This window comes from Halictus rubicundus, chromosome 3, assembly GCF_050948215.1.
Source record: "Halictus rubicundus isolate RS-2024b chromosome 3, iyHalRubi1_principal, whole genome shotgun sequence".
Taxonomy (NCBI): domain Eukaryota; kingdom Metazoa; phylum Arthropoda; class Insecta; order Hymenoptera; family Halictidae; genus Halictus; species Halictus rubicundus.
Genome location: NC_135151.1, coordinates 20,120,751 through 20,144,502, shown reverse-complemented (window position 1 = coordinate 20,144,502; position 23,752 = coordinate 20,120,751). Strand labels below are relative to the sequence as shown.

Here is a 23,752-nt window from a genome sequence, read left to right as displayed (position 1 = left end):
GCGACGATGCTTAATGTTCTACTTACCAGTAGTTTATTATCACTTTTACGACTTTCGTTTTCGAAGAGAAACCAAGACTCCGTAGATTCGCGATAAGGTAGAGTGACCACGTTACCGACAAAAATAGGCGAAAAATGGTTTCACGCGCCTCAACTTTTCGTCCTTATATGAAAATATTTTTCGGAGCCAAAACTGCGTAGATTCGAGATAAGGTAGAGTGACCACGTTACCGACAAAAATAGGCGAAAAATGGTTTCACGCGCCTCAACTTTTCGTCCTTATATGAGAATATTTTTCGCTGGGAAAGGGCTCGTTCGAAAGAGGAAGGTCCAATCTAGCGCGCGCTGGTCATGAGCTGACGAGATTATGCGGATATTTGGTAATATAAGCGTTTTAAAAATTATAGGACTCATTTTAAAGCGAGAAGTTTAAAGGTAGTTTCATGAGACATCATTTTATTCTAAGATTCTTGTTCACGATTTAGCAAGCGAGAAACTGTACAGTGTACAGTGAATTCTCGATATATGTCAACAACACGGGCCTTGCCGTCGTCATGTATCGTCCAGGAGACATAACCGAGCCGTGTTATGTTTACACTCCTCGGCATCCGAGACCACAGGGTATACCTCGCGGTAGTGGGGATAGTTCCGCGACATTTATCATCCAGGTCTTGGCGACATGTATAGAGAAATCACTGTACATTCAAATGTGAATACTTTAAACAAATTTTTCTTCGCAACTGAAAGTATAAGAAGACACGATTCGCGTAAAGGTACGTGTCATATTTGTACATTTTCCGGATCTTTAACTAGTCTGCGGATTTCATGCATTTATGGCAGTAATGTTGAAATGAAATATCGAGTAATGGAGATACCAGAAGAATTTAAGAGTATTGTTGTACCATTTTCCATTTGTTAGAGCTACCAAACGAAGAAATACATTTTTATTTAGCCCTTCTTTTCTATAATCGATGCAGACAATTGTTATTTTAAATAAAAATTCACAGTAAAAGAGGCTAAACGAGTTGCTTATTCTTACAAGCCATCGTATTTGTAATAAAAACAACAACTTCGTCTATCGTCGTTGCAACAAAATATATTACTCATCGAGCAATGTAACGTTTCCACAACCGAGTTTATCGGGCGGATTGTAAGAGAAATTAACTTACCGGTGAAATGATTGGAGTGCGCGATTATGATGCAGGTCGATCCGTAATAGTTGTGTATATCCGTGATCAGTAGTATATAATTATAACTGTCATTTATATTCACGGAATGACCGGCCACAGCCAGAATCAGTAGCACACCGATATCGTAGCAATTGAACCGTGCCATCTCGTCCGCTGAAGTGACATTTATCGTTCAATTGTTTTCGACTAACTAATCCTTAAACAGAAACGTTATCAACGGATCTATTCCTCCCGACATTTTTATCAACGGAATTTCTAGAATCACAATTGAATCGAATCACGAAAAATTCTTGCAGCAGCGAAATTGGTCGAAATTCTTTTTTTTTTCCCTCTCGCGATTTCCGTGCGCCTCGGACGATAACTAGGTAAACTGAGAACTGGACGAACCGTGACGCGGCCGTTCGAATTTATCGAATCTATGAATCTAAGGATGCCGGGCATGGCAGTGCCTCATTACGGGCGAAACACAACGTTGCACATTAGCCACTACCAGCACAATCTTGCAACGAGTTGTGTACAAATTGTACAAAGATTAACACCGATAGGACTATCTGTGCTGATATTTATATCGGAGAATAAATCACTTTGGCAACTTGTGCACCGTGTGGAATTAGAAAATACCTACAGCGTATCCAAAGAGTGAATTTTGTGAGAAACAACAGTGCCTACGATAAGCCTGCGCTCATTTCGAAGCACGAAGCCTCTAATTTTCCAGACCATCGTTCATTTTTTTATTTCTAAGATATTTTCGCGTGATACAGCAGGTGAAAATCTGAAGAAACTACTTTGGTACGGTAGGGGCCCCTCAAACGCCTGCTTCTCCCACCACCTCCGCCGATTACCAGTGTTGCCGGATCAAGACTTGTTCCCCCACTCCAACTTCCCCTTCTCCCGCGCTAGTCCCCACGCTTCCGCCGGGGCCCGGTCACGTGACGCGTTCCAGAGAGAGAGAGGGTAACTTTTCCCCTCAATTCGTGCTCCCTCCCCTCATCTGCCGACATTGGCGCTTACTGGAAGGGGACAATGGGCGCTATGGAGACAACAATACCCATCCCTAAAGTCTTCAACTTGATTTTATTCGACGTAAGCGTGATATTCAACAGAATTTCCATGAAACAAATTGAGAATTTACTAATTTATCGAGTACAGAAATAAATAGTCCTTATTGTTAGCTCAACTGACCTCTACCTCTACCTTTCAACACCTATGCATATTTATTGCAGCATACTTCTCCAGCCAGTACTAGTAACGCAGTTATAGTGCCGAGGATGAATATTATCAACACAGATATGATGCTGCCGAATGTTACCGGTTGATATCCAGTTTCCTCCTTAAAGTCCGTGTGGTACTTGTCGCGATTTAACACCCCGGAGGATAACAGTTTCTGCAGGCTGTAACAAAGTGTAAGTGTTATTGTATTGTATTTATTTATAAGGTAAAAGTGAACAAACATATATTATCATTATTAAAGATTTAAATAGTATCGCATAAGTCCAAGGATGGTCGTTACATACGTAAACGATTTTTAGTGAAATACAGTGATTTCTCTATATATGTCGCCAATGCCTCGATGATAAACGTCGCGGAGTTATCCCCAGTACCGCGGGGGGCCGCGGAGGTCGAGCGGCCTCGGTAAACATAACACGGCTCGAGTATGTCTTCTGTACGATACACGACGCTGGCAAGACCCGAGTTGTTGACATATATCGAGAATTCACCGTATTGGTAATACTGTTTTAAGTTACTAACTGATAATTCAGAACTGAAGTAAATTGGTTGTCCTTTGATAAAATCATAGATACACTGTCCACTCGTCCGACGTAGATGCTGATGACGTTACACGGTATATTAATGTCGTGCGATTTCTTTTGCATATCGGTACTGAAAGCGGCGTAGAATGCCAATTTATCATTATTGCAGATCTGTAAACGTTTAAATCAAATAATACAAATTCCATGTTACGTTGCTGCAATGACGTGGGGGTTCGGTACTCTCTTAAAATGGAACTGACCTCGTTGAATCCGTCCTGCATAAACAACGGCAAGTCCTCTTCCGATTTCATTAATTTCATTATAGCTTTCGACAGAGAATCGTCCCCACGCTGAAAATGTAGTTAGATTTTTGACGCTGAAGTCACTGTTTCTTTTTTAACAGCTCTTGAAATACAGGGTGTTTCACCTAACTCGAGCATCGAAAATATCTCGCTTGTTTTTTTATCGTAGAAGAAAATTTCAGAGAAAAACATTAGTTGGTTCAGATGGGTAAATATTATGGTAGGCAAAAAAATTTGTTCAAGGTTATATTTTTGAGATTTCAAGGTCATCGAAGTTGTTTTAAATGGAACGATATATTTTTGTTGCCGCTATACGATAGCCGAGGTCAAGACGAATCCAACGACCTGTAATATTGTGACCTTCACGTGACCTTGCTATCAATGATTTCTTTATGATCTCCCGTTAGGGTGTGTCATACTGGACGCGATTTTTTACCAAACGCGACACATACTGGCCGTCTCGCTTGTTTCAACAAATGATTGTTCTCACAAATCGAACGATCGCATCGTCGCACGAAAATATCAAAACGAATAATCGATCAACGTGCATACGCGATCAAATACGGACGATCTCTCATTTATCACAATGCGATTTGTCTCGTTGAAACAAGTGTGACGACCAGCATGTATCGCTCGCGATCGAATATCGCGTCCAGTATAACCGTACAGCTTTACGCACATGATTTTCTTACGACAAAGCTTAATTTTCTTAATTTCGGTTTACTGTGTTCCTGCGATTTAAATGATAGTTCAATTTCGGTGTGCTTCTAATCGAAAAAACGCGATGCGCTATCCCGTTACAGTGATTTCTCTATATATGTCGCCAAGGTCTGGATGATAAACGTCGCGGAATTATCCCTACTATCGCGGGGTATACCCGACCCGTGTTATGTTTACACTCCTCGACGACCGAGGTCACTCGAGCTACGCTGTCCTTTTCTATCATACGTTCCGTGCGGTTCAAAGAATAGTGTCTCCTACACGATATACGACGCTGGCAAGACCTGTGTTGTTGACATATATCTCTCTATATATCTATCTATATAAGGCTCTCGGGTTGCTATTTAGTTTTTATATTATTGGCAGAAACTTACATGGATGATGTCATAGTTTGCGGATCCTCTTTGTGTGATTATGCTATACGTGCCATCCTTGATAAACTCGTCGACTGACCTGAACGGTACGTCCCGGATACGTGCTGTCAAAAAGCATATCAAAGACGCAGAATAGCCGGAGTTCGCCACGACCGATGCCATAAATAAGCTTACGTATGCCAATCTGAGCGACGAATTTCGTGGGAAATCTGAAAAGAGGTTGCTGCAGACGAAACTGTTACAGTACCTACGTATAAAATATTGCAAATATCAAAAACTCGAAGAAGCTTGTAAAATATTGAAAATGTGACAAACTTGGAAAGGTATTGCAAATATGGAAAGCGTTTTTTAGGAATAAAAATATTGAATACCTTCAGCTACGCATCTTAAACGTATGCTATTTGTAGCATTTACTATAGTATGTGTCAAGTTAGCACGTAAAGCGTTGTAACGTCTTATTAGATACGTAAAATGAAAAATTCGAAAGGATTAATTTACCTGTCATGCCTTGAAGGCAAAGAATGCCCCAAATTCGAAGACACTCCGCGTGAATCACTTCTAGCATAGGATTCGGCCACAATTTACATATTATAAATGTCGTAACGATCATGGTCACGAATCCTGTCAAAAACGTGGCGGCCCATACAGCAAAACTGAAGGCCTGTGGCAAACGAATCACAAAGATCATGATTCCCACTAATTAACCTCCCGTGTGCTATGCCGGTGTCATTCGTGACCCGCAGCAGTGGAGATAAGCTCGAGCGTCTTATATGTACAATATTCTTTCGATATAAGACGACGCTTTTTATTTCGAAATAAGAAAATCGCTATCCCCTCTTCCTCTTCTTCTTCATCCGAAATACGGCGAAAGCCGGTCCCGAGCCATCGCTTTATATCGAAGGAAAACTGTTGTGAAATATCGACACGGGTCAGAAATGACTCCGGCACAGGCCTAGAACTCGCAGGAGTCCTAGGGTTAAACGACTGATAATCAAATTCAGTTGCTGTACCTTGTAATAGGCGGACCATTTCAGGGCGTAGATCTCCGGTTGCTTGAAATACAAATTTTGCCTGACGGCCATTACGGGAGTCGAGAAATCCACGTAATTCAGCCTGTTGTTGATCATCGAGAAATCGCCAATGCCGATGTCCCCCTCCCCCGAAACAATTGTTCCCATCACTCCGCTCCAACGTTTCGTCGTCGCGTTAAAGGATCCGTGCTCCCTATGCTGGGCCACGGGTTTCACGGTGAAGTTCAAGGTTCTCTCGAGCTCTCCAAGAATGTTCGCGAGAAACCCGGTTATTGTATCATTGTGGATTGTGACCAGTATCGAGGACTGTTGATTAAAATGCATAGATTGAAAATTCTGGCCAGAGCCGGGCCAATTTTATCGACCATTTAGCTAACGTGGAAAATTTTGGGAAATCTGGTTAGTATCTTTACTTGATCTTGTATCAGACACTGGGGTCAAATAATAGTTACGTAACAGAACATTATCCACGATTTTTTTTAAAGGCGGTCACTGGAAGGGTAGTTTCCGAAAACCACCCCTGCAAGATAAATAATTCTTTCAACCCTTAATAATCGATTTAAAATTCTGAAGAGAAGATCTAAAATAAGGCTAGATTGTAACTTCATTTTCGCTTTTATTTCATCTAAATATCCTAAGTACTAACTGAGAAAATAATGCTACCCTTAATCGAAGGGGTAGATATTTGAAAGTGTTCAGCAACCAAAAAGAAAAATGAAAAATTACATGGAGGCCGATTAACCACGCTAATCCTGCCGGACCATTTTTCGCATAGTGAGAATTTCACTTTGGTTTAGGTTTCAGGTTAGAAATTCTCGGTTGCGTCGGCGAACAGCCCTTACCGAAGTGAGAACTCCTCGCAGAACCGTGCCCTTCAGGTCGTGCCTTCTCTCGTACAGGCTCGCTCTTGTGTACAGTTTGAAATCCTCGGGCGAGGTCACGTTCCACTCGGCGACCTTGAAAATTTCCGTAGTCTGACCGTCCACGGAGTACCATTCGTACACAGTGTCGTCCCCGTCACACATGACGAACATTTCGGTGTTGAACGCCAAGTGAAAAGGATTTCCCGTAGGTTTGTGACAGTGGTCGACGGTGGTCAGGTTGTTCGGCGGATTCATGAACATTACGAACCAAGCGGGAATGGACATCTTGAAGGTCTTCGTGATGTTGGAGAACTGGCTGAACGTGTGCGGTCCAGTTATCAAAACGATGATCATCGGTCGTACAGTGTTCTCGTAGTATCGCGACAACAAGTGTATTTGATCGTGAGAGACGGTCAGGGAAGCGATGTTCTCTCGTCCGAGCCTGCTCGTCCACATGTGTGTCAGGTACTTTGCCTCGAAAACTGAAGAAACAGAAAGAATCAGAAGGAAAGGAATGCCTTTCGAACCAATTGAACCGTTCCACGCAAAAATGGTGATTACAGCGTTCTCTCGATATATGTCCACAACACGGGTCTAGCCAGTGACATATATCGGGTAGAAGATACTATTCTTTGATCCAGAGGCGTCGGTCTTCGAGGAGTGTAAACATACCACTGGTCGGGTGTATCGGTGTGACACCACTATTAATCCAATAACAAAATTTCTTTATTTTTCATTATTTTTTTCGCGGGACTTTCATCGACATATTCGTGGAATTTTTCAAATGGAAATGATACCAAATATGTTACAATTCTGCGATAATAATGATGCGTAAATAAACTCACAATAAAAAAAAGATATGTATTCTACAATATTTTGTTAACGGTGACACAAAATGATTACTCATTTATTCCGGGGCGTTTTATTTATCCTAAAACGCCCCGCGTAAGGTCTCAAGAAATGACTATTATTAGACAACGGATCTTTATGCAAAATAAAAATTTTTTATGCGAATTGCAACAAGTTCGAGAGAAATAGAAATTTATTTCCTTTCTTAATATGTTTAGTAGGTTGAACATAATAGTGTCTTCAAATTTTTCCAATATTTTTACTGTTTCGAATTGCACCTACTAAGTTTTGCCACTCTTTATCAAATTTTCCCATAATTCCTATGCAGTTGCGAAGAGTGAGGAGTATTGCCTAGTTTTCACCACTTTTGCATCAAACGGGTGAATTAACGAGAGGGGCCGAAGGTCAAAGATTAAAGAAAGATAATTATCGATTATAATAAAGTAAAAGCCATACCATCGAGGAACTTATCCTCGATACAAGGTTGTACTAGAATGACGGCGGAAGTGAAACAGTAGTTGCGCATGTGTTTTATCAGTGGTATGTACACTCCCGGTTTAACATGATCGGCGATCGATAAACGGACACCGAAATAAACGAGACTCAAGTATAGAATTGTGGCTCTCATATTATACGCGTGTTTTTCTCGTTTTAAGGGATGTTACGGAACGCTGCACTACCGCGTGGAACGCAAATGACTGAACTCCCGTAAGTCGAGATAGTCGGTTTTATGGTGGATAATTTCAGCGTGTGCAGGGACGAATGTGAAATATTGAATAGGCGATCGTATACAGCACGTACAAGTGCTCTTAACAACATTGATAACAAGTTTCTTAAACGCGACGCCGGCCAACACGATGGTCATCGAATATTAAACAGCATTTAATTATGTTATCGATTTTAATGCGACCACCGTCGCGACTTGCGAGACGATAACGGATAAAACGCATGCAAGATGTGAAATATGAAAAGCAACGGGGCAAGATAATAAATGATTATAATGTCGCACGTCCAATTGGCCACTTCAGAAAAATGAACAGCGACGTTATCGGCAAGTTCGTTTGAAAGTTCGCGGGTAATTGTGTCTGCGCGTCGGGGACCAACATTCCTGTCGTCTACGAAAATGTATTTCAATTTGCAATAGACCAACGCGAACGATCGCATCGATCGAAATTCCATTAGAAAATTGCGTCATAAATATTGCACTCTAATGAAGTAACATTTAGTAAGTTCGTACGCAATATTTGTTGTCGCTCTTAACTCGAATTCAACCTGAACAGATTATGGATCCATTCAACTTGAGTATGCAGAATGGTCCTGTAAAAATTAGCACATTATTCATTATTTTCTGTTATTTTCGAAAATATGAAAAAACTTTGTGAACCAAAGTTTTTCAGTATAAAGGGGACTACAATATGGCTATAATAGTTCTTTTGTGGGTCAAAAAGGTTTCAAAGATTTGAAGGTCACCTTCATCGTTTCTAAATAAAAGCGTATATTTTTCTATACACTATTCGATGCAGCTCGCTATTCTCTATTTAAAAAATAGCTTACATACCTATGTATGTCGAGAAATAATTAATTTAAGAGTTATTTCAACTTTAATTTTGTTGAATTCGTTGAGATAAATACGGAACGATGGTAAATTATTTACTATTTATTGTATAAAGTAGTATTTTAAACCTGCTCTGATTTAAATACATTAAATTTCAATAATTCTCCATGACAGCGGAGAACTTTTATATTTTGTAACACTTTGTACTTTAATTTATTGATATCTATTAACAAAATAACGATAAATAACATAACTAGAGTAGAATTACTTGTTTGTAATAACATACAGTTGTCTGATAATGGTAAAGTAGCATACGTTGCAATTATTATAATAATACATTTTGCTCTTATCTGGGACGTGTACTGCTGCCTAATTAACTTTCGAGCAAACATACTGTCATAAAATTTATAACATAAATTCATGTGCACATTATATATATGACGTATGTACGCAGTAGAGAAAAAATAACCTTGATATTAATGAAGTGTTAACATAGTACGACATTATTAAAAAATTTATTAGTACACACTAATGTACGTAGACGGCTTACATGTGTATAATGTCAAGAAGATGACCCGTTGTCTGTATAAAATGGTTTCCAATTTCTTTCATTGAACTAATTCACTTTTATTTCATATGAATTGATAACAAAATTTCTTTCAATTATTATTTCATTGTAACAATACTGCTGTCTAATTTTACTAAATCAGATAAAAAACCGAAATAAGTTTCCTGGTATAAAAAATACGAGAAATGTCTGGTAATAGTGAAAAAGCATGAACGTCCGTTCAGAAGTTAAAAAACATTATGATTTGAAGGATTTTAAGAAACTGAACATTTTTTCTCTTTGCTGAACACTATTATTTCACAAGAAATATTTGATTTAGCTCCCATTATTTTCAATACGTTTTTGTACATGACGCATGCATGATGATCTTGCACGTTTGATCTTAATTGAAGAAATGGCATTGCATACGTGTTAGAACTTCGTTATAAGTTTGATTTTGTGTGTCCCCGCAAGAAAAAATGAAACTCAAGAACATATACTCTATTGGAATTTTTGAAACGAATGAAATTCATAATGAACATTTCTCATTAACTAATATAAACTTTTAGGAAATATAAACAGGATCATTTGGAGATCTACATGTTTAAAATTCATTTTAATAATTATCTACAAAAAAGTACTCCTCCCCGATTTCGATGAAATTTAAACGAACCTACATTTTGTCTCTAAACAGAATGAGTAGAATGACAAGCAAAAACTGCATCAATAGCTTAAATAGACTTTATCCTCACTCAAGTCGCGAAATGTCATGTGTAAAATATCTGTTTGTTCGTGCTTCATTATCCATATTAGAATATTGAAGATCAACGACCAAAAATAAATAATTAATTAATATTTACTTATTTGTACATGAAGATTGATAGACTTATAAAAGGTTTGAAGATATCAGAAGTTTCACGGAAATATTGCCGAACAAATATTTAAACTTTCTTGGAATAATTATCCATTTCTAAAAATAAAATATAACAAAGTTTATTGTGCAATACTCAGATTTATTGCCAATGTAACATTGTAGCGTAAAAATTCAAATAAAAGATAATGGACAATTTTATTTCTGAATTTATGTTGTATTCAATTACAAAGTAGTATTAAATGTTATAATCGAGATTGTTTTTATTTTAACATTGCTATTTTGAACTATTAATTACCTAATACTTGGTCTATGTATCGGAAAGTACACCGCGGATACTTATCACAAAGTTTCATGAACCATCACATATTAAAATTTATAATCAGGGTATTACTATACCACATAAATCATATGCATGACAATAGAATTATCATTTTGTTGAATAATGTTTGAAAATATTTTAAATATGATGTAACAATCATTATATGATTGAAAAGTTGCAGCATACGCGTATATATACATATATATGTACCTGAATCATCGTTCTTTCGTAGAATCCCACGTGATCACTTGTCCAATTTCGCGTTTCATTCAGAAATGGCGCTGATTACAATACATGTAGAAATTTACCAATTGTTCGATCAAAATGATGTTTATACGCGATAATAATTATTATTTTGTAATAATAAACTGTCAAAATACTAAAGGAAACATTTTCATCGGTATAATGCATAGAACAATTTAATAGAAATCGATATTGTTGTGACCGCCATTTTGTATTACACTACGCAGTACAGCTTTGACGGGGCATACATAAACTGTCAGTATACATATAAAAGCGTCTTGTCAGAGTTAACCAGACACAAGAAAGAGTAATTTGACGAGAAAGCAAGTGAAGTTTCCGTACTTTCAACTGTACAAGTGTGATTTTCTTATTTGACGCTGTTAAAATATATAGTTTAAACATGAATTTTTATCATAGTAAACATATAAATTGTAAAGTTTTTTTAAAAAATCATGATGGCTCGAATATAGAAATCCGAAGATTTGATAGTTGCAACCTACCTTCCACCGAATTTGAACCTCTTCGTAAGAAATTAAAGGAAGTGTTTCCTGAATTACGGGACAAGAGCTTTACGGTATCATGGATAGGTAATGAAAACATATTTATATGATGTTAATTTATGAATTTATGTTTAATAAGGAACGTATTGTACTAATCTTTCAGTTTTTTAATACAATATAAGATTACTGATTTAAATGTGTTATTTTCAAAACAAATTTTATTTTTATAGATGAAGATAACGATGAAATTAGGATAACAAACAATACAGAACTATCTATTGCTCTAAACATAGCAAATGAATCATTTCGTAAATACAGGGGAACCTTTCTATTGGATCGGCCAATTCTTAAACTTTTTGTAAAATTAAATCAAAAGGATAAGAATACACGATTTTTCCAGGGAGAAGTAACTCATGGCAATGTTATATGTGATGGTTGTGATAACACCATAAGTGGTTTTCGATACAAATGTCTAACATGCGAAGATTATGATCTATGCTCAAAATGTGAAACATTAGGTTTGCATGCAGAGCATGTTATGTTACGTATGTTACGACCATTGAATTTGTCTACTTTTACTGGCAAGTGTCTCCTAGATCACATTAAAAATTTTCTGAGAAGAAAGGGTCTGGATTATAGTAACAGAGAATCATCAGGTCATGAAACACAACAGGAGAAGCAACCCGAAGAAAATGTGGCAACACAGAAGAATATTGTCGAGGAATCTCCAAAAAGAAATACAAAATTAATTGACTTAACTGTCAATGAGTCATCGTCCCTTGGGTGTAATGCATTCATATCACAGCAATTTTTATCAGATAACAGTACTACTTCACCAGTAAATCCACTAGTGGAGGGATGGACAATTCTAGATAAAAGTGATATCAGTCCTGCATCTTCAGTTTCATCCCATTTAAATGAATCATCGGAAAGTGATGTAAGTCTACAGCTAAAATAGATTAAATGTGTTTTCATACTATCTACTAAACTGTGCATCTTATCAAGCTTTCTCATGTTAGCAACTGTTACCAACTGCGCCAGTGGCTACAACTACAGAAACTACATCAGCTGCACCATCAGTAATTACACCAGTAACTACATCAGCATCTGCATCAGCAGCAACATCAGTAATTACACCGGTAATTACATTGGTAACTACATCAGCAATTACATCAGCAACTACACCAGCAACTACATCAGCAACTACATCAGCAACTACACCAGCAACTATACCAGCAACTATACCAGCAACTACACCAGCAACTACACCAGCAACTATACCAGCTCCTGCAGCACATAAACTTTTGCCGCAACATATTTATCCTCAATTACCAAAAGAGTCAAGAATACACCATCCAAATCCTAGAATTCATAATGCTCTCATAACTATGATATCAATGGGATTCTCAAATGATGGAGGAGTGCTAACTCATTTGTTAGAAATTGAAAATGGAGATATTAATAAAGTTATAGACACACTAGAGTATGGAAAGAGATAAATACGGAGTTTAAAATTTATAGTACATGCAAATGCTTAGTAGTTTATATGTACATTACTATCAATACAAATATAAATATTTTAGTTTTCTAGGAACAGATTTTATCTTTGAAATTTAACGGATAAATCTGTTTAAGGTGGTTATCAATCTATCTTATTGTTAAATACATTCCTATCATCATATACTGTATTATTCAAATCAATAAAAAATATACATATAATAACAATATACTTTTAATTTATTTGAAAACTCAGAAAAACAGAATTATATAAAAAAATGAAGTAATCAGATGATTATTTACAAGTAAGAAAATAAGTCTAATAAATTTTTTAACAATCACTATTATTTATTCTATAAAGGTTTACAACGAAGCCAAAGTTCTTGTGGATTTCTATTTGACAATGCCTCTAATTCTTTTTGTCCGTCGAAGCTGATCTCTCTAACCCATTTTCTATCTTTATAATATTCCATCATGGCATTAAATTCGTCATAGGTGTAGTTTTCAACATTAATTGGAAGAAAAGGATCTAATAGTTCAAATCCTTCTTTACCAAGTAAATACCTCGGGTATTCAGATTCTCTCCTATTCTAAAAGTCAAAGTAATTACACATTAAATACATTTTGTAAAGTCAACACATATATGTATACATTAGTTATACAATATCACTTGTTGCATACCGCATTTGCTTTTGTATCCACTGATAATATTGCAGCGCCGTTACACCAATTGTAATCGACGCTATTTAAAAATGAACTGGTCAGCGATATTCTTTCTGGTGCTATACGAATTTTCTTTTCATCTCGAAGTGCTGTGATATCAGAAGTAAGTGTGTTAACACCATCTATGACAGTTAGCACTCTACATTTGCCTTCTGTACTGGCTTTTTTAAGTTCGTTCACAAGAGCATCAATAACACCACAAGCAAACTTAACTCTTTGTATCCCAAATTCAATCATATTTAGAAGTGGTTCGCCACATGTTGTAGTTTCTCGTATAGACCATTCATAGTCCTTTGAAACTTTGAGCTACAGAACAATAATCTTATTCATATACAATATGAAATCATAAGAAGAATTGTATGAGATGATTGCAAAAGTTTGTGCCTAATTGAAAATAAAAACAAGTGGTTACATTTTGAAATAACAGTTCTATAGTCACCACGATTTTCTACAATTGCATTCCAATGTTTTACAATCTGGTAGATTTCTTTTTCATCAAAACTGCATGGTTTGTCTTTTAAAAAAAGTCTTGAGACCTCTGAAAATTAAGCACAAACTATCTCAATAATCCAATATGATATAATACTTACATCAAGTACTGATAATACTGGGGCATTCAAATTCTTGAAATAATTTAGCCACGCCCCTGCGTGTAGAGGAAGATCTAGTTTGCCAGGTACAAACGGGGATTCAGTAACCTCAGTTCTTGGATATTTAAACCAGTTATTAACTGAAAATGTTTGAAGTATTTATATGATATACAGAATAATAGATATAAATTATTATAATTATCTTACTTGATGGTGCATATAGCAAAATATACTTCTTTGCGAGCCCATAGTGAACTAAATGCAATATTGTTGATGTTTTTCCTACACCATTTTTACCATCTAATGTATACAATTGTAATAAAAATATGGCTACATTTCAATAAATTTTATATTTTACTCTTAATTGTAATTGAAGAGTTAAAAAGGATACATAAAACATATTTATTTATAGGCTTCGAGTAATCTGTCTGTTCTAGATATGATATAATTTCAATCGCTGGTCTCCTAATTAAAATACCAAATTCTCCAAAAGCTTTTACTTGTTGCCTCCATTCATTTGGTATTCCATTTTGATACAGCTTTTCTATACCTTTTGGTATTGTATACACTCTTCCTAAATGGCTTTCAACATGATTTGGAGGGTACGATTCAAAAGTACGAAAAGTCTCAGTGTCTATAGTTTGTAATTCTGGAGCAGAAACTGTTGCCAGTGTTCGTCGTCCGCTTGCAAAGCATATTCCTCTAACTAATGAATCTGATGAAAAAGTTTCATAGGTATAAGAATAGTTGGTGAGAATGTTTACAATAGTAAATGAACGCATGTGATAACCAGAAATAGAATATGAGAAATAATTCATTTAATACATTATGACAATATTTAAACATAAGTGATAAAAAACATACAGGCACAAACGGATAACATGTTGTCTCATAAGTAGAGGCTCTCAGTATCTTTTATTCAATATGACTCTTCCGAAATTCATTGAGTTGATAAACAAAATACAATAAACCGTATATAAATACGTATTCGGATTCAGGTACAGCCTGTGACATAGAGAACCTACTTGACTAGAGACGAAACTTCAACGTTTTTTGAGAACTCATTCTCAGTATTCACATGCGCGCACGCCAGATAATGGCTACTGTTACTAGGGATGTTCTGTTCCGACTCGATTCTTCAGAAAATCGATTATTTGGGCGATAAAATCGATCTTTTGAATCGATTCTCCACACCTTGATCTTTCGGAAGAACCGATTCTTTGCCGAAGAATCGGTCTGAAAAGAATTGACCTTCTTTTTTAGTAGTAAAAACAGACTGCCCAATAGGATTCGTTAGCATGGAACAGAACCCATTTCATCTTTGTGGTTTGTGACATGAATCGAAACCAGAGAGGTTATCCTTTCCGGTAAAAGTTTGGCTAAAATAGGGTACCTTGGTCACCCTGCATAATTTCGTAAAATTTGTTATGATATGATTTCGAAAAATGAATGTATAATATATGTTTGTAAATCAAATAATAATAATAATTTACCAAAAAGTTGTATCACGCTTGTTTCGTCGTCTCGTCCTGAACTCTTCGAGTACTTACTTTCCCGCCAATAATAGTACTCCACTACTTTCTCCACATATTGATACGTTACTGCGCTGGGCACGCATGTGCGAAAAAACCTAACCAACACACTAATATGCATACCATCACTGCTCGGACCATCGGCTTTCGTTTCTGGTGTTCTGTGTTATATTATATATATAAATAGTGTTGTTATAGGTTATCAAATGGACATCACTGACACAAATAATAACTTCAGAAAGTTCTGTGTATAATGTGCATACATAAACAAATAAATCAAAAATGAATTTAGAATTATTAGGTAAGATTTTATAAACATTTAGTTGAAAACATAACAGAGTTATAACCTATACATGTTTTTATTTTCCAGAATCATTTGGTCAGAATTATCCAGAGGTAAGATGTAACCATTAAAATGCATTCTGCTGTTTTAATTTCTCGAACTTAAAATATTTATAATTATTAGGAGTTTGATGGTACGTTAGATTGCATATCTTTAGCAGTAACTTGTACATTTAACAAAAGAGGAACTCTTCTTGCTGTTGGATGTAACGATGGTAGAATCGTTATTTGGGATTTTTTGACAAGAGGTGTTGCCAAAATCATTAGTGCACATGTTCATCCAGTATGTTCCTTAAGGTAAATAATTCAAAATGATAATATATGAAAATTATATTATTTCATGTATTGAAATTTGATGTTATTATTCTTATTCTAATTAAATAGCTGGTCTAGAAATGGACACAAATTATTAAGTGCCTCGACAGACAACAACGTCTGTATATGGGATGTTTTATCAGGAGAATGTGATCAAAAATATAGGTTTCCCTCCCCTATACTGAAAGTACAGTTTCATCCACGAAATCTCAATAGATTCTTAGTATGTCCAATGAGACATGCAGCAGTGATGGTTGATGTTGAGGGTACACACAGAGTTATACCGCTCGATGATGATGTATGTAAAATATATACCTAGCGTAATACTACAACATTTCTAAATTAAAAAAAAAATGGTCATTTTATTACAGAGTGACTTAAATATAGTGGCATCTTTTGATCGACGTGGAGATTATGTGTATACTGGAAATGCTCGTGGCCGGATTCTAGTTCTTGATGCAGAATCGTTAACTATGAAAGCTTCTTACAAAATATCGCAAGGCACTGCTAGTAATACAGCTGTAAAAAGTATTGAATTTGCTAGGAGAGGTTCTTGTTTTTTAGTAAATACATCAGATAGGGTAATTCGTGTATATGATAGTACAGAAGTACTTGCATGTGGAAAAGATGGTGAACCCGAACCAATACAAAAATTACAAGATCTTGTAAACAAAACTATGTGGAAAAAATGTTGTTTTTCTGGAGATGGAGAGTATGTATGCGCTGGTTCTGCAAGGCAGCATGCTTTGTATGTCTGGGAAAAAAGTATTGGAAATTTAGTGAAAATTTTACATGGAACTAAGGGAGAATTGTTACTTGATGTTGTGGTAAATAATTTATTTACCATTTCATTGGTATTGGATAGTTCATAAAATAATGATAAAAATTTTGATACAGTGGCATCCTGTAAGACCAATCATTGCTTCTATATCATCTGGTGTAGTTTCCATTTGGGCACAAAATCAAGTTGAGAATTGGTCAGCTTTTGCACCAGATTTTAAGGAATTGGATGAGAATGTTGAGTACGAAGAGAGAGAGAGTGAATTTGACTTGAGCGACGAAGATAAGTCTGTGGTGCAAGGTGAAGAGGCACAGGATGAAGAGATTGAAGTGGATGTTGCATCTATTGATAGAGTTGCTGCCTTTTGTAGCTCTGATGAAGAAATGGAAGATATTGGCTCATTACAATTTTTACCGATATCACCAGACGTAGAAGATTCAGAAGATAATCAAACAACACCACATGAACCGCCTATAAAGAAACATCGTTCACATGATATTCATTTGCAAGGAGCACCAGTAGATGGTAATGTCTATAACACATACGAAAATGTAATAAATTGTGTTCATTTAATTTACTGCTGATGCTTTTGTTTCTAGAAACTCATCCATTATTAAATAAAGGGAAAGATAAGCCAACAACCAAAAAAGGGAGGCCTCGACTGGAACACAGAAAGGGGAAATAATTTCAAATAAGCTGTTTTATATTTTTTTAGTATTAACAAGTATTTTACAATGTACAGATTGTTCAAAAGTACTTCAAATATTTTATCAATTTTGATAATATTTTGTATTTATAATATATATTATGAAATGTGTCAATACTTCCTATGGAATGTTTCACACAACACACATTCTTATATGCACCGTTCTCAAGTGTTTTGATATTGAATGTTTATGTTAAATACTATTCTGTGTATCTAAACATAGACAAAAATTTTAATTTCTTGTTCGTCTTAACAATAAAAAGTCATGATTAATACAAATTTAAATATCAATTCGTTAATTAAATTCTCGAATATGTTAACTGATTATTAAATAAATTAATAAAAAAAAATTCAAAATGAAATTATACTCATTATATTTCCCCTTTGCTATTATTATCTTTCGCAAAACTGTAGTATTTAGTAACGCTATTTACTGTCGTCGCTCGAGCTGTGAAATGCAATAGAGTTAACCTATATTTCAGTACAAAATAATTTAAAAAGAAGATTAATTAAGCGATAAATATGTACTTATCTTATCGCGCGTAACGTAGGCTGAAAACGTTATTAAAGTTGCGTAGTGATCAACCTAATTTGGTAGCTAAGAGTACGTTACATTTTTTAACTATGTTTATTTCGAGGTTGTTGGAATTAGTAAATAGAAAATGGTTTAGTGTTCAAAAGAAAACAACAGAAGGTGTACAATCTGCGAGACATGTAATATTAAGCGGTGGAATGATCATCATTAGTGGAGTTCTTGTTGTATGGTTATCAATTTTTCTGTATATAGCATTCTATTATGCGTACATGCCGAATATGTCTTATGTACGGCCGGTACACTTACAATTCAAGTGAGTTCCTTAATTGTATGTTAATTATTTTGTTCATAATGAATTGTATTATTCCATTGTAATGTATTATTCTCTAATTGTATATTCATAATGAATTGTATTGTTATATTATTTATGCTAACTCGGATTAAACCATTTTTTCTTTTTGCAGATCTTGCAATGAAGAGAAGGGAATATGTAGTTTCCCTTCAGCGTACGTGCAGTTAACAAACAAACAACAATTGTTTATGGTTGGACAACCATATAAAGTAAACTTGCATTTAGAGATGCCAGAATCTCCTGCTAATAAAGAACTTGGTAATATCTACAAACGTTGTTTTGGTCAGAAAAAATAGAATTAGAATTATTAATTTACTTGTTATTAATTTGAACAGGTATGTTTATGGTCTGTGCGGAATTACATAGCAGAGGTGGTTTTGTTGTAGAACATGTATGTAAATCTGCCATGATGCATTACCGAAGTACATTGTTACATGCACTTACAACTTTAACATTATCGCCTATGATGATTTTTGGTACTACGGAAGAAAAACAAAATATAGTTCTAGAATTGTTTGGTAATTTTGAAGAAGATCAGAGCCATCCAGTTACAGTTGTATATATTGAAATACAGTCACGACATATTGAATTTTATTCAGCAACTGTCATGATAAGTGCACATTTATCTGGTCTACGTTATCTCATGTTTCATTGGCCGATTTTGTCTGCCCTTGTTGGAATCAGTACAAATTTGTTTTTCATAGCTCTTGTATGCACGCTTTCTTACTTCCACTTTACCACCTATGAAGATAGCAACGAGGAGAGTTTTAGTTATGAAGAAGAAATGCGTCATAATCGTTCTGTGACCACTCATGATCGTAAGTTATATTGTTCCTTTTTATTAGATTGTCCTAAAAGTTTCTTTCGCTATGTGCACATTCCATATTGTTAGATAACATCAGCATACACAAACAACATAATTTTCTGTTCCTTAATGTTTTATTATTCCTTAAGCTTCCTCTTTCTTAACCATGTCATTGAGTTGCTTGAAAACTAATTTAATTCATTGAGCATTAAATTAATTGAAAACAAATCGTACTTTTGGGACAACCTACTATAATTCTCTGTATAATATTGTTACTAAAATGATCTTCTTTTACAGCACTATCTGATTCATCATCGTCAGACGATCCTTTTACATTACCAGACTTTATGGACAATGAAGAACAACCACTCTCTTCACATATCGAACAATTAAACTAATTTACTGTACATACATTCAAAGTGCATTTACAATTTTTGATCAAAGTAGGGGATAAAAGTAGAACTTGTTGTGCAACTAATCTTTAAGAAGAAAGATATTCTTCACAGCAAAAGCAAAAATAAAGATTTTTTATTGCATGACTATATTTACACTGATAGATTGTGATAAATAATATGTATCTCAAGAATATTTATTTTTTATATTGCAATGCTTTGTACATTTTCTTTAGTTGTCTATATTAACTTGTAGAAAATCGTCGAATACGTCGTAACTGTACAATTCTTAACTTTAACTTTAACTTAATTTGTAATTACATGTACATAAATTGTAACTTGCATTTCTTGTTAGTTATACACGTGTCGCTGAAAGTAAGTTAATAAGTCCTAAATAATGTAGTTTTACGTTTGCGAAATTGGAAATTCAAATCGCATGGAGTAAATAAGTAATAGATAATGATTCACAATATGTATAAAATATAATATATTGTATGATAAATTACACAAGACTTTCATTAGAAACAGTTTACACTTTATCGTGTCATACTTTATGCATATGAAATCACGGATTTTTTTCAGACTGAAAAATATCGCCTTAGGACTAGAAATTTCATTTTGCAGTATCAAATTTTACTGTTGGTTTCAGATAGGTTCTCGATATTGATCCGCTGTCCCATTGGACGCTCCAATTTTCGACTTTTTAAGATAGAAAGTACATTTTCATTTTGTTAAAAATATGATTTTGTGTATTTATAATTTTGTTGAGTTGGCACTATGTAATGCCTGTACGTCGGCAGGACTGTATTTATGTTTGGATTTATGTTATCTGTGTAATTTTTTTATTTTCAACCAATGTTTACCAGAAGAGAAATATACAGTGATTTTCAGGCGGTCTTCATGTTTCTTAACTTTTATCCGTAATCTTATCAAACAGGTCGAATGACTGACTCAAATGTTTTATAAATTAATAACTTTACATATACACAGTGGCGGATTGGGGTGGGGGGAGGTAAAGGCGACAAAATCCAGGGGGGGGAAGTAAATTTTTGGAAAAATACCAAAGTAAAGAAAATAGGTTGAACAAAATTAGACTAGTATTACTGATTTTGATAAACCTATGGGGAGAAAGCGTAAAAGGGAGAGAGGAGGAAGTTGGCTCTTTAAGGAGAGCTGAGGTGTAAGGGTAGCCCCTGGGCGGCAAAAGTATAAATCCGCCACTGCAGATGCTTTAATAAAATCGGCAGACGTTAACAACAAAACTGCTCTTCGTTGAAACGCTTTGCCACTCGACGCAACAAATTGAAGCGCGTTGCTCCGACATTTTGATGGGAAACCGTTTGAAACTCTAGTACTCGCGAAGTCGTTCCGAAGTTAACGCAATGCTAGTTGGAGAATCGGGCTTCCGCGTCGATGTTTCTCCGTTACGAAGCATTTACCAAGACTCGCTTTCATTGTGAACGAGTTACAACAGCTTCTGGGAGTCTCGGCAACGGAACGACGCGACGCGACGCCATGACATAGAACGGTTAAAGTGTCTCGACACTGCACCGAATATGTTGGCGCGTTAAAGGGAAGAAAAACAAAAAAGGAAAAAATAAAGGAATGACGGACATGCGTGCACAAGTGTTGGTGGCTAAGGGGAGCAGAAAGAGCTGGCCGCGTCTTATGCATTCGTAGGTGCAAGCCACGTTGCACACGGAGCATAAATACTATGGAACCGGTTTCCAGCGTTATCCTGGCTCCGCGCACCGCGGTGGGTTAAAAAGGGGATCTCAAAGGAGCAGCACGAATTCGTGGGGTTGCCTTGTGTTTCTCTTGGCTCGTTACTCGAGATTCAGACAGGTGTGCGAGAGCTCTCTCCTCTCCCCTTCCCGCTGTCTCTCCGTTGCTCGTCCCTCGGCTCTTCGCGAGAGGTTCTCGACTTACTTTAAACCGGTGTTTCCGACGCATATGCGAGAACCGAAGTGAAATTGCGCCGATCCTTGATCCGATCGGGTCGCGGGTATGCAGACACCAAATTGAAAACAGGATCGATTGGTTCCGTTCGTTTTCAGCGAAATTCTGAATCGGATACCGGAGAACGATCGGCCGCAGCGTTGCGCACGGTTTCACGAAATTCAACGAGCTTATCTTGTCCATATTATTTTATTAAACCATGCAAATCTGAGGAAGAATTTGTCCTTCCCGTATACGCAGCGTTGTCGTTTACTTCTCGATGAACTATTAAATAACTGAACTATTAACCAGTTAAGCGCGTTCGACGTGTATACACGTCAATCCGAAACTCTATTGGCGGTGCAGTTAGCGTTAATGAATTGTTAATTTCTTACCGAATAAGAATATAATTCTTTCTCATTTAGCTTTGCAAGGGCTTTGGCTTTTATAACAGCCGCATTTGGCCTCCGTTCGACGTGTATATTCGTCGTTGCTTGATTTTAATTCTGTGAGCGATTTTTCAAATTAAATTCCACGCTTAACTGGTTAATAACTATTAAATAACTAATATATGACTGTAATAATTTCAATGATAAAAACAATAAGACTGAAGGCAAAACTGTAAGACATGCACTGTTTTTGGTAAAAACTGAATACGATATGTTGCATTATCCACGCAGCTGTTAATTTTACGGATTCAAGCAAATCTTTTGGGGAAAAATGGATTTTTCGAAAGTTCAAGGCCAGAGTAAAATCTCGCCACGAAGATGAATTCGATGGACAGATGTTCCTTTCTTCGCGATTTAGCCTGGAGTTATTTTTCTTGCTGAAAATGTTGTGGAACGGGTACGAGGGGCCATTCGTTTCATTGAAAACTATTTCGCCCGGGCAACAGAAACAAGGCAGACTAATTCTCATCCCGCCTCGAATATAGCGGACGAACTGTGGAGCAATTTGAATATGTATTGCCGCGACGTGCGGAAAAACTGTGATTTACCTCGTTGGTACTCGACGGTGTTTACCAATGGCGCGCTCTTTCGCTGTTGCTGAATCGGTGACGCAGAAACTAGATTTTGTCACGCTTTGATAAATAGCGTGCGAACCTTCAAAGAGCGTTTGATACGATATGTAGCTAATGTACACATAAACAGTTTTAGTTCACCGACATTAAATGCGCGTTTTCATTCTCGATGCTCATATACAGGGTGAGTCACCTAACGTTTGCACCTCAAATATCTTTGTTGTTTCTAAAGACACGTAAAATATGGTAAGGAGACAAAGTTGAATGGTACAATGGGGCTGATTCGATGCCATCAAAAAATTTTGTTTCTGTGTCATTTTTTTTTAGAGATATCAAGGTCACCTTGACTTTTTTTAAATGGAACCACCCTACTTTAAACACCTACAATGATAGTAGGTGCACGTCCGGGTGCATGATACCCGGGCACGTTCGTTGTATTATTCCGTAGACTAATCGTGACCGGTGCAGTTTTGCTGTTACGCGCGCACGGTTTTCCCTGGGCGTTACACATTTTTCCGTTTCGGCGGTTAATCGGCCGACTCTGATTTCATAAACATTCCCGTGTACGTATGCACGCCCGGTCCTTAATTCAATTTTTCAATGCCGAAAACCTGATCTAAATGCAAATTCGAATATTTGCACGGGCACACTGTATTTTTTCGCCGTAAATGAACTACCGGTTGAAGCAGCGGCGCGGCTCGGCGCGGCGTATCAGCGCAAAATTTATCGTCGACGCGAGACAGAAGATACAAGGGCGCATTCGGAGGTTTGTTGGCCGTCGCGGTATTCTTTTTACCGTATTCGCAACGTTGCGCCGATTATCCAACCGACTATTTATATTTTTACCGCTGACTGACGGTTTATGGAAATGATCAAGCATGCGCGCGCCTTCTAAATACCACTGATTTATTTCACGCACGTCGGGAAAGGGACTACGGATTTATCGGGTCTTAAAACTTTTTATGAACTTCCGTCCTACATTTATCACGGAAACGTAAGTTTACAGGATGATTTTATAAATGAAACGCTAAAATGATCGCTTAACAGAATGTTTTGATTGCGATGGTTGAATGGGAGCAATGGAAATTTTCATTTATCTTATGCTT

General features: G+C 36.3%; 5 protein-coding genes across 6 annotated transcripts; 3 read left to right on the top strand and 2 right to left on the bottom strand.

Annotated features, from left to right (window-relative positions):
* Positions 1-2,204: 2,204 nt before the first annotated feature.
* LOC143352915 (putative glutamate receptor) lies at positions 2,205-7,728 on the bottom strand. The gene is made up of 9 exons (XM_076785948.1): positions 7,536-7,728; positions 6,210-6,712; positions 5,347-5,673; positions 4,835-4,997; positions 4,337-4,545; positions 3,201-3,290; positions 2,939-3,111; positions 2,372-2,580; positions 2,205-2,219 (listed from the first exon to the last, which is right to left on the bottom strand). Exons 1-8 carry the CDS (start codon positions 7,705-7,707, stop codon positions 2,394-2,396), a joined length of 1,824 nt encoding a protein of 607 aa, XP_076642063.1. The 5' UTR covers positions 7,708-7,728; the 3' UTR covers positions 2,205-2,219; positions 2,372-2,393.
* Positions 7,729-10,864: 3,136 nt separating this feature from the next.
* On the top strand, positions 10,865-12,835 carry Ref(2)p (refractory to sigma P). Its single transcript, XM_076785949.1, has 3 exons — positions 10,865-11,204; positions 11,348-12,054; positions 12,137-12,835. The coding sequence occupies exons 1-3, from the start codon at positions 11,018-11,020 to the stop codon at positions 12,614-12,616; spliced, it is 1,374 nt and encodes a 457-aa protein (XP_076642064.1). The 5' UTR covers positions 10,865-11,017; the 3' UTR covers positions 12,617-12,835.
* On the bottom strand, positions 12,832-15,031 carry Mrps29 (mitochondrial ribosomal protein S29). 2 transcript variants are annotated; one of them, XM_076785951.1, is made up of 6 exons: positions 14,792-15,031; positions 14,319-14,642; positions 14,135-14,227; positions 13,928-14,067; positions 13,296-13,643; positions 12,832-13,204 (listed from the first exon to the last, which is right to left on the bottom strand). In XM_076785951.1, the coding sequence occupies exons 1-6, from the start codon at positions 14,808-14,810 to the stop codon at positions 12,968-12,970; spliced, it is 1,161 nt and encodes a 386-aa protein (XP_076642066.1). In that variant the 5' UTR covers positions 14,811-15,031; the 3' UTR covers positions 12,832-12,967. The 2 variants fall into 2 exon arrangements, with proteins under 2 accessions (XP_076642066.1, XP_076642065.1); XM_076785950.1 differs by lacking the exon at positions 14,792-15,031 and having other exon boundaries at positions 14,319-14,780.
* A 596-nt stretch (positions 15,032-15,627) lies between these two features.
* On the top strand, positions 15,628-17,720 carry Rbbp5 (retinoblastoma binding protein 5). Its single transcript, XM_076784612.1, has 7 exons — positions 15,628-15,760; positions 15,830-15,855; positions 15,926-16,098; positions 16,186-16,414; positions 16,488-16,943; positions 17,014-17,422; positions 17,497-17,720. Exons 1-7 carry the CDS (start codon positions 15,742-15,744, stop codon positions 17,580-17,582), a joined length of 1,398 nt encoding a protein of 465 aa, XP_076640727.1. The 5' UTR covers positions 15,628-15,741; the 3' UTR covers positions 17,583-17,720.
* Positions 17,721-18,020: 300 nt separating this feature from the next.
* Positions 18,021-20,188, top strand: Seipin (lipid droplet biogenesis associated protein seipin). The gene is made up of 4 exons (XM_076785947.1): positions 18,021-18,451; positions 18,603-18,748; positions 18,826-19,308; positions 19,593-20,188. Exons 1-4 carry the CDS (start codon positions 18,228-18,230, stop codon positions 19,691-19,693), a joined length of 954 nt encoding a protein of 317 aa, XP_076642062.1. The 5' UTR covers positions 18,021-18,227; the 3' UTR covers positions 19,694-20,188.
* The last annotated feature ends 3,564 nt before the right edge of the window (positions 20,189-23,752 follow it).

Coding starts and splice junctions, on each gene's coding strand:
- LOC143352915 (XM_076785948.1), bottom strand. CDS start 7,707: ATGAGAGCCACAATTCTATACTTGAGTCTCGTTTATTTCGGTGTCCGT. Junction 6,713..7,535: donor CGAGGATAAGTTCCTCGATG/GTATGGCTTTTA, acceptor CTGTTTCTTCAG/TTTTCGAGGCAAAGTACCTG. Junction 3,291..4,336: donor CAAACTATGACATCATCCAT/GTAAGTTTCTGC, acceptor CTACATTTTCAG/CGTGGGGACGATTCTCTGTC.
- Rbbp5 (XM_076784612.1), top strand. Junction 16,944..17,013: donor AATTGTTACTTGATGTTGTG/GTAAATAATTTA, acceptor ATTTTGATACAG/TGGCATCCTGTAAGACCAAT. Junction 17,423..17,496: donor GCAAGGAGCACCAGTAGATG/GTAATGTCTATA, acceptor TTTTGTTTCTAG/AAACTCATCCATTATTAAAT.
- Mrps29 (XM_076785950.1), bottom strand. CDS start 14,745: ATGAATTATTTCTCATATTCTATTTCTGGTTATCACATGCGTTCATTT. Junction 14,228..14,318: donor TATAAATAAATATGTTTTAT/GTATCCTTTTTA, acceptor TGTATACATTAG/ATGGTAAAAATGGTGTAGGA. Junction 13,205..13,295: donor TGGATACAAAAGCAAATGCG/GTATGCAACAAG, acceptor TTTGACTTTTAG/AATAGGAGAGAATCTGAATA.
- Seipin (XM_076785947.1), top strand. CDS start 18,228: ATGTTTATTTCGAGGTTGTTGGAATTAGTAAATAGAAAATGGTTTAGT. Junction 18,452..18,602: donor CCGGTACACTTACAATTCAA/GTGAGTTCCTTA, acceptor TTCTTTTTGCAG/ATCTTGCAATGAAGAGAAGG. Junction 19,309..19,592: donor TTCTGTGACCACTCATGATC/GTAAGTTATATT, acceptor CTTCTTTTACAG/CACTATCTGATTCATCATCG.